Source organism: Pterocles gutturalis, unplaced genomic scaffold (assembly GCF_000699245.1).
Source record: "Pterocles gutturalis isolate BGI_N339 unplaced genomic scaffold, ASM69924v1 scaffold40546, whole genome shotgun sequence".
Lineage (NCBI taxonomy): Eukaryota > Metazoa > Chordata > Aves > Pterocliformes > Pteroclidae > Pterocles > Pterocles gutturalis.
The window spans coordinates 506-10,415 of record NW_010106894.1 but is presented as its reverse complement, the minus strand read 5'-3'; the positions used below and the strand labels follow the sequence as shown (position 1 = coordinate 10,415).

The 9,910-nt window shown below is 37.5% G+C and overlaps 1 protein-coding gene across 1 annotated transcript; it reads left to right on the top strand.

The window, feature by feature from the left end:
* Positions 1-301: 301 nt before the first annotated feature.
* ASRGL1 (asparaginase like 1) lies at positions 302-9,375 on the top strand. The gene is made up of 3 exons (XM_010087926.1): positions 302-583; positions 3,871-4,013; positions 9,156-9,375. Exons 1-3 carry the CDS (start codon positions 397-399, stop codon positions 9,312-9,314), a joined length of 489 nt encoding a protein of 162 aa, XP_010086228.1. The 5' UTR covers positions 302-396; the 3' UTR covers positions 9,315-9,375.
* Positions 9,376-9,910: the final 535 nt, after the last annotated feature.

Below are 9,910 nucleotides of genomic sequence, written 5' to 3'. Positions count from 1 at the left end.
AGGATCAAGGTTACTCAGATACTTGTTTCTGTGGAACTTGTAATATCACCAGAGAGAGTTCATGCTAAATCATCAGATTGTAAAGTAATTTAGGCTGGAAAGGGCCTTCAGAGGCCCCCGGGCCCAGCCCCTGCTCAAAGCAAGGCTGACCTCAAAGCTGCAGCAAGTTGCCTGAGGCCTCCTCTGGCCCAAACTTGAATTAGGAGCTCATTCATGTGAATACTCAGCTTCCTGAAAGGTAAAATGGTTTCTGTCAAACTGATAATATCTGTTAACTAACCTCCATGGCTCTCTTCATGTAGAAGGGAGCATATGCTCAAGACTCTTCTTTCCAAAATAGGCTAATTCCGAGTAACCTGTGTGCACATCTGAAAGCCTTGGAAGGAATTTGGCAGGATGAAGCCTGTCATTGTGGTGCATGGTGGAGCTGGACGGATCTTTAAAGAACGAGAAGAGGGAAGTCGTGCTGGTGTTGTCAGAGCTGCACTGCAAGGTTATGGTATCCTGAAACAGGGAGGCAGTGCCTTAGATGCAGTTGAGGAGGCAGTACGATCAATGGAAGATGACCCTCATTTTAACGCAGGTAATTTTTCAAGAATTAAGTGGTTTAGGATCCTTATGTATTTTAAGTGTTTTGCCCTGATGCTTCTGAAAATGCTGGCTTGTGTTTTCTTTGAATTATTCACATTGCAATGGCGTAAATACTGGTGTCACTAAATAGTTTCTTTCTGTGTATAGTAAAATAACAAGGTATGTACGGTAGTTTCTCATGAGTACACTAAGGCAGATGAGGTACTTTTTTTCTCATTTTTCAGTGTTTTGTAACTGGCATTTCATTCTTGGGTTGCCTTATTATATTTCTGTAAATCTTCTCCCATTACTGTGCTGCGTATTCAGTTTTAAGATGTGGACTCCTTAATGGAAGATATGTTTAGTCAGCGTTCAAGTTTAAGGCACTTAAATGTAGCTTGCAGCAATGTTTAAGTCTTAACACTTGACCTTTACCTGTTGCCAGAGAAAGATGGTTCTTGGGGATTTTAGGTGTTTTTCTCTTAATTAATGATTTGAGTGAGTGTTCTGGTAGATAATATTACAGAATGAATGCAGTATTGGTATATGAGTCATTAATTTAGACAGTAAGGCTTCATAACTGGAGTTTCTAATGATTAATGTTAAGTCAATAGTTGAATATTTTTCTCCTCTTCATATGACCTCAAATGTATTGTTTTGATGAATGTCAGTTAAAATATTTCTCCACCCCCACTAAGGTATGTCAGGAATGAACATGGACAGAAAGACCTGTCAACGTTCAGTGGTTTAGATAACATAGCTATTAGTTATGTGCACACTTAGTTTGCAGAGATTGTCTTGTTCCTTCTCACCTTTTAATTGAGAGTGAGGGACAGCTTTTACTTCATATGAAACTTTCAGTGTTTTGTTACTGACTTGGGTTGAATATCTTGATTTTTAGAGGATTCAAGCTGAAATAATGAAGCAGACTAAGAAGCGTGGTGTGTACTATTGTATAGTTAACATCAGAGTGGCATTCTCTCATTTAACTTTTACTTAACTGGTCTTGAGCCTTAAGCCCTTGTTCAAGTTTGACTATGCTGATCTAAATGGCAAGTAGTCTGGTTATGAGCTACAGATATACCTAATTGTGTTAACACTCATTAGATACAGCTGCTCTCAGTAGTGGGCAAAAATGAGCTGAAAGCTGTGTGAAGAGGGCTCTGATTGGAGTGGCTGTTTAAAACTCACCGTGTGGTATTTGTACAGAAAAATCAGGCTTACTGTAATATTTTCTAGGAAAACACAGACATTGCGAAGACAACAGTAAAGATTGGGAAGAATGGGCATAATGATCAAGTTATGTCCTTTTTTGAATGATAGGGTTTAGCTATGCTGTGTAGATACATCTTGATGTAGGCTTGGTGGAGGGGTTCAGAAGCTATACTGTTGTCTAAACCTGCTATGTTAGTGACTTGGGCAGCATAATGAAGCCATCGGGTTCTGCTTGTGATGAGGAAGTGGCCTTGGTTCTATCTCCTTCATAAGGGATCTCATTGACTAACAGTACTAACTAGGTTGTTGTGAATACTCCAGATATGATTGTTGTGAATACTCCAGATATGATTCTATATAAGAACTGTCATTATAGTGATCTTTTCCGCCTCAGCCTTTGCAGGACAGAGGCCAGATCTATCTGTAGACAGAGGGAATTGAAGTACTGCTCTTGGCACCTTTGCTGTGATGTGGCCAATGTCAGACATGTTTGTTATTTGTGTCCCCTTAGATTTTCTGTCTTCTGTTGTCTCTCTGGTTTTTTCCCCTGCTGTTTGCTTCACAAGTGAGACAAGCTTTTTTTTTTTTCTTTTCAGTGCTGCTGCCAATGGATACCATGGCCTCAGAGGCAGGTAGTCCCTAACCATCATGCTGGAATGCAGGTGAAAAGGCAGTCTGTAACCACAGAAGGAAGGATTCGTCCTACCTCAGATAACCTGAAGTTTAGTATCTGGCCTTGCCATAGTGTACAGGCTTTCACGGTGGTCAGTGGAATGAGAAAGGGTGGCTGTACAGCTCTAAGAAAACAAAGATGACTTACTCCTTGTGCTAGCATAAAGGAGAAGCTGGAAGAATTTTGTTAACACGATTGGCACAGATCTGTGTAGTCTAGAAATTAGCACATTGTGAATGATGCAGGGCTAAACTCTGGAATAGTTTATGCAGACAGAGAGGGGCAAAAATTAACATTTTGGGGGCAGAGTTCAGGCATGTCTGTGTACGGCAGGGGGAGTTTTGGAGATTACAGGAGGAGGATTACAGGATTTTGTTGCCTCCTATAACAGGGGATTTAACTTCATATATTCAGGTCTGAAGTACATTGGTATAGAAGTCTTACGTCAACAATTATTAACAGTGGTTTCTGGCCTGCTTTAATGTTGGTTTAATAGAAATTTTAAAAACATGGTTTAGCTGTGTACAATGCTCAGTGTTTCTACCTGAGCTACTGTGCAAGTCTGCTGTGTTTTGTTTGGTGGTTTTTTTACTTCTTTTTAAGTTTAGTCTTTTCCATCCTTATTAGCAAGGCTTGTGCACTTGATGACTTACAAAATGAGACAGTGGAAATAGGCTTTTTTTAAAAATAATACCAATAACTGTATTATGGGGGAATAATCAGTTGTATCTCATTAATTTTTGTTTAGGTTAGTGATAGCACCAATAATTATAGAAGAAATTAACTACCCAAGATTTTATTATTTTATTTATTTTTTTAATTCCTTCATCTATTATTTTTATTTGGTAATGAAGAACTGGTTTTTTCAAGCTTTTGTTACACTAGTAAGTGGACGCTTTTATTCTGCTTCATCAGTTTTGTCAGTTTCTGGGAATGCTGTGTGACGTTAATCTGTTGATAAGATTGAACACTACACTTTTGTTGGGTGATGTATCCTCTTTTGGAAGAACTGTAAAGGTAGAATAGTTTTATGTGCACTTGAAGTGATCTGGGGGATATAGAATTCTGTTCATGATTGCTGGTCATTTTAACTTTTGTACCTAGTATATAATTTTTTGTATGGAATTGGAAGTGTGCTTTTCATCTTATGAAAATAAAACTCATTTTTAAACTAGACCTTGTACCCTGTGAGACTTCTGTTAATGGTTAGATTTTGTGGTTATACACAGCCGTGTTTCTGCTCTTTTGTTTGTATTCAGGAGATACTTTCAGTAAATCAGGCAACAAACTGTGAAGGAGAAAGTTTGCTTGATGAGATCAAATAATTGAATCACCTGATGGTTAGCTCATAATGACTCTCTTTTTTTTCCCTTTCCTCCCTGATTTTTTTTTTTTTTTTTTTTTGTCTTTAGGTTGTGGATCTGTTCTAAATGAAAAAGGTGAAGTAGAAATGGATGCCATTATCATGGATGGAAAAAATTTAGACTCTGGAGCAGTATCCGCAGTTAAATGTATAGCAAACCCAATAAAACTTGCTCGACTTGTCATGGAAAAGGTATGCTCAAAACGTACTTGAGTATGAAGCCTTTTTTCCCCTTAGAACTTCATCCAGTATATTGGTACTCTTCAGTGCAGTGCTTTAAGGCAGGAAAGAAGGGAGAAATAGATGGAATAGTATAGTTTCCAAATACTACTTGGAAACTATGGTCATGACCATGAAGGACTTTTATTTAAAGGGTTTTGAGAGGTATTTATTAAAAATAGCATTCTAAGGAAACATAAGTTCTGCCATGCAGTTGGAAGCTCAAGGAGAAATTGACCTATACATGTTCATCTTCTGTAGCTCCACAGTTGAAGATTTCTTGGGGGGGGTGCGCCTTTTTGTTCACTTGTTTTTTGAAGAGCTTTTGTGCTGTCACTGAGTCTTCTGCTTGATCTTGCAAGATCAAAGTTGGATAATGTACTGTTGACTTTGCAATGACATGGAACTGAGTTAAGTGACCCAATAACGGACTTGGCCATGTAACATAGTCTTACGTTGTTCTAGGTGGCCTTCACCATTGTGACCTCATCAGATGGTAGCCTTAGTGCAAAGTTGTGGTTTTCAAGCAGTTAAAGATAACATTAACACTATGTGATGGTGACAGATTTTCGTAGAAAATCAAACTTACCAGAGCAGCAATATGATTATTACTTGACATTCTATGTAAAGTCAATGCCACCTTCCTCCACTAAGAAGTCCCTCTAATATCTGCCACAGCAGACTTCTCTCATTTTTCAGAAATGGTCCAAGTGGCATGGTTCAGGATGGAGTAGGTCATTTGTGTGATATGTGCATCTGTTTTACCATTATTAGACTGTGACAGTGATCAAAAAGTTTACATTTTTCATCCTGCTAGAGCAGCTGCCCCATTGTTGGGAAGGGTTCGTATTTGCAAAAACACTTATTATAAGGATTTATGTTTCTTTAACCTTTTGAAGTGACTTTTGAGGAAACAAAACCTCTTGGTAATCTGTGAAGATGATTGAAATGTAATTTGTCCTCAACAGCCTCCAAAGGTAGGAATTATTTTTGCCTTTAATTGGAGGATAGTTCTGCTTTTATAAATCAGAACTTTTCACTAAAGTATTCAATATAAATAATTTTTAAAATGTGTGTCCACTAGAAAACAATGTTAAAACTTGTGATGAGTAAGCTTTTTGTTCCTTCACATGGGATTCATTCTGTCATTTAACTAGAACAAATAAATAGGTATAGCTGGTAGACAGCTACACCAAAACCAAGTTTTTCAAAATTTGAGAATGTAGGTGGAGGGCTGGGGGAGAGATGTCTTCTAGCATGCTGGGGAGGAGTATTGTATTTTTTTCTGTAGATAACTTCTTGTAATGCCCATTGTTCAGTTCATATTCCAGAATCACTGATTTTTTTTGTCTTGTCCATGACAAAGTCACAGTTAAGTCAGCAAGAATAAAGTCAAAACAACATTGTTGGTTTTTGGGAACATAACTTTCCAAAATGTTTTTAAAAAAGCAAAACAGCCCCCCCATACACACCAAAAAAAACCCCCTCTCCTTTGTCTTTCTTGTCTATTACAAGGTCTTTCTTGTCATTGTGTGGTGCTTGTGGTGTTCAAAAATGTTGAGGCTAAATTTGAAAGGAAATAATAAAATTCAACTGTACAGAACCAAGTATAACAGTATGGCCCTAAAACCATGAAATTTTGTGGTAAAGTTTGTTACTCTTTGCCTAGATGCAAAAAAATCTGTGTAGATGGGAAAGTTCAAATGTAAAGGTTAGCCTAATTTGCTTGGTATGTCTTGAGGTGAGTTTCTGCTGCTTCTCTGTCAGGTATTGTAAATGGGAATACCAGCTGATGTTATTCTTCTGTTCATCTTGGACAGGAATTTTGGGACACCAGCAAGGCAATTTCACAGTACTTTTCAGAGTGTATTTTGGGGGTTTTTTGTTTGTTTGTTTTTTTTACTGTGCATAATTAAAAATATTTTTGAACTCTGTGCCCCATGGGTAATAAGACTGTAGTTTTCCTGAGGTCCTACGCATGTTAGGATGTTTATTTCCCAGTGGTTTTGAAATGCCTCACTGCCTTAAGGAATTCTGAAGCATACAGCTCCCAAAACCAAAAAAAAACCCCAAAAAACCCAAAAAACACCCAAACAAAAAAACCAGCCCTCTCCACCTGCTTGTAATATTCTGTATTTCCATTCCTGTTGTGGAACAATATGGGCTCCATCTGGTGGCCAGTGTAGCACCTCTAGATTGTTGTTGCGCGCATCTATCCTGTTCCTATTCTCACTGAGCTCCAACTCGTCCAAATTCATAAGGTAGAAGAAAGGAGGGCAGCAGAATAATTTCCATTCATGATTTATTATGCTACTGAGCATAGCAGTTTCTAGAGATGGAAGGCTTTTAGTATGTTAACTAATTAATTCCACAAATCCATGAGAAAGTAGTTAAAAGTCCTGTAGCATTATTCCTGTTTGGAGTGAACAAAAATTGAATGATCATTGAAATGGCTTTTTTTTTTTTAAGTGGGGTACGTAATCCCCCTCAGCTCCAACACCTCATTAAAAAATTTAGTGTGGATTCGTTGGGATACATTGTTTTCCCTTGCTGTGTCATCCAACTCTTTGTTAGACAAACGTGAATTTAGCTTAGAATGTAGACTTCTCAAGGCAAAGGTGCAAATTTTTGCTGTGCTGTGTGCATTACCAGGATTGTTAAATGAAGAACAGGGATGGTCTGAATTTCAGGCCAGCTGCAGAAATTTGAGGGATTTTCTCTTCCCTGTTATCCATGAAATTAGCTAAACTTGGCGATGTTTGTTAGTAAGATCTCTAGAACCCTTTCTTTTTTTTTTTGTTTTTTATTTTTTTGGTCCTTTTGGATTACTTTGTATAAATGTGTCCTAGAAGAATTAGGCACTTAAAAAAATTAGCAAATGTGTTCATGAAACTGTAGAAGAAAGATAAGACAGAAAATGTGCTTTTGGGTTTTTTTGTCAATGTTCTACCAGCTCTTTTGATCAACGAGATGTATTGAAGAGAAAAACAGATAAAATTCTCCTTACAATACGTTATTTTCAGTGATGACTGAAAAGAAATCAACCCCAACAAACAAAAAAAATGAACAAACAAACAAGACCAAACCAAAACTGCCCCCCCGAACTTAACTTATCCTAGAAACTTATTTCTCTGTATGCAGGTGTTTCTTGTTTGTGCAGCTTAGGAAGGTGGGTATGTTATCAGAATTTGCATATGGGAGGGAACCCTTCGAAAAAATTTTAAGAAATAACTTTTTTTTTACAATAAAACTTTAGCTCTTTTAAACTTATTTAAAAGATGATAATCAAATTTTAATTGCAGAAGAAAATAAATTATAGAGGACACAACCTTCTGATACAGATAAAGTCAAAAGAAAAGTTCAATATATTTCCTAAAAATAAAACCAAAAAAAAACCCCAAAACCAAAGCCCATTTGAGTTATTGGATCATGTGCTTCTGGTGGTTTAGTGGCAGAAGGGGGCAGTATTGCTCAAAGAAGCTGTCTTTTGAGTAGGAAGAACACTCGGCTTTGTGAGAAATAGGTGAGTCTTATCATCTGGAGACATCACTCAGCATCTAAGCCTACTGTCCACTCTTTCACATCTAGAGAGGATTTCTTCCTTGTAACCCTTACCCTTGCTCTCTAAAGCAATACTCTCATGAATTGAGGACTTACTTTGTCAATAAAAAAGATAAGTTCTCAAAAATGCATAGTGGCAGTGCCTCCACATATGTGAATGACTGTTTGGGAATGTTTCAAGTGTAGTTGCGTTTCCCGCTCCTGTAACCGTCTGAAGGGGCTAGTGCAGATGGTTTGGGAAGAGGTTCAGCTTGAATCCTTTAAAACAAGGCGATGCTATGGCTTGGTCATAGTAGTGCTTGCTTGTCATTGCTTTAGAAATCAACAGAAGTTGGTGGTTTGCAGCATCTTGAAGTCTGAAGCTTTGAGACTGTAAATGTCCCATGGAATGCAGCGTGACACAGAAATACCCAACCTCTGGCATCCTTACTTCAGGCTGAGAGCAAAGTATGTGCCGCTGCAGTCTCCTACTTGTCTCTGCAGGCCTGCTGCCTCCAGCATCACATGGTTCTACCTTTTGGACCTTTACATTTTGGTATTTGTGTCCTGTGCTCCTGCGTGGACATAAAAGCTTGTTTGCAGTTAGCTGCTGTGCTCTCAAATAACTCCATATTGTATAGTCGGATCACTGCTCCTCCAAAACCTTCCCGGGCGCTGATGATCAATTAACAGCTCTGTAGTGGTCCAAGAGGGTGATGCTTATTTTTGGACACAGATTTAAAAAACAACAACAACAACAACAAAAAACAAACAAACAAAACAAAAAAACAAAACAGAGCTCCTACTAAAGTATAAGGATTAATGAAACAAATTTATATGGCAAGTTTCTCTAAAATAGGAATTAACCCAGCTATACAGACTTTGAAGGATGGAATTAACTAAGGTTGTTGACTTAAAATCTGGTCCAAGTGCTCTGCTAAATAAAGGAGTCAAAATAGAGATTCTGCAAATGTTAGAGCAAACATTTTTTTTGTCAAACCTATGAGAACAATATTCTGTTCTTAAATTTGAAATTCTGGGTGTATATGAGTAGCAGCTAGTTGAAGGAAGTCTTTAAAATAAAATGGTTTCGCTCATGTTAAAAAACACTTTAGTGTATGGTATTTACATTTTTGGGTTATTTTACTCTTATGGGGTGTAATACCTTCAAGCTGAACAGGAATTTATTTATCATTCTTTCCTTCTGAGTAAAATCCTTCTAGATCTTTTAGTTAACTGAATTAGTTAAGTAGTAATTTGGTGATTGACTGGAAATGGTACAAAGAAGTTGCATACAAATTAGCAAAAGAGCAAATTTACAGTTTTTTCTTTTCCCATTGTAGTAAGTATTAAATAGATACATGCAATTCTTTAGTCCTAATGATGAAAGTTTGTATCTGTGTTTCGGAGAGCTAGTGGAAGAGGATATAGGCACAGAAACCTAGAAAGTTTAAAAATAAAACAAAATTCAGAATTTTCTTCTGTGGATGGTTCTAAAAATAGAGTGATTATACAAAACTGCTCAGTACAAGGCAAACAAGAATTGTCAGTGAATCTCTTGTCTCTTTTCTGCAGACGAAGCACATGCTGCTGACTGACCATGGTGCACACCTGTTTGCTCAGGCCATGGGTATTCCTGAGACTCCAGGGGAGAAACTCATAACCAAGAGATCCCAGGAGAGATGGAGGAAGAATCTTGAGCCAGATTCCAACCCTGAAGAGTTTCAGAAGTAGGGTTTTTGTTAAATACTTTTTCTTTTTAAATTCAGGCAATTTATTTTGTGCTATCAGTTCAAAACCAACAAAAAACCCCAAAGCTTGAAGGCCTGCATTCAGACTTGAGAATACTTCTGTTCCGAGTGCTACGTGGTTTGGTACAGTCTTCACAGTATGTCTTCAGTGAACGTAGTGAAAAATAAAGCTTTCAGTGAATTTGCTCAAGTGTAAGTGATTGGAACAAACTTAAACTAACTTGTTGATTCTTAAGAAGATTGTTGGTTGCTTTGACATAGTGTAGGTTTTGTGGCGTTAATGGAGGACAAAATCAGAACTTACTATTGCTCTTAAAATCACCAGTTCCAGAAGTGCATGGAGCACCTGTAACAAACTGCAGGCATCACTCTTTTCCATGGAGGAATTGTGATTTTTAAAAAATCTCCAATCCACATTTTAAAACAAGTCCATGGGAAAAAAAAAAAAAATAAAGCTGATCTTGGTTAATTATATGATCTGATTTGTCTTTGAACTGGATTAGATAGTTAAACGACATAGGATTTTGACTAGTAACTCCTTCTGAGTGCTGATTGTGGCTGTTGGTTATTGTAGATAGG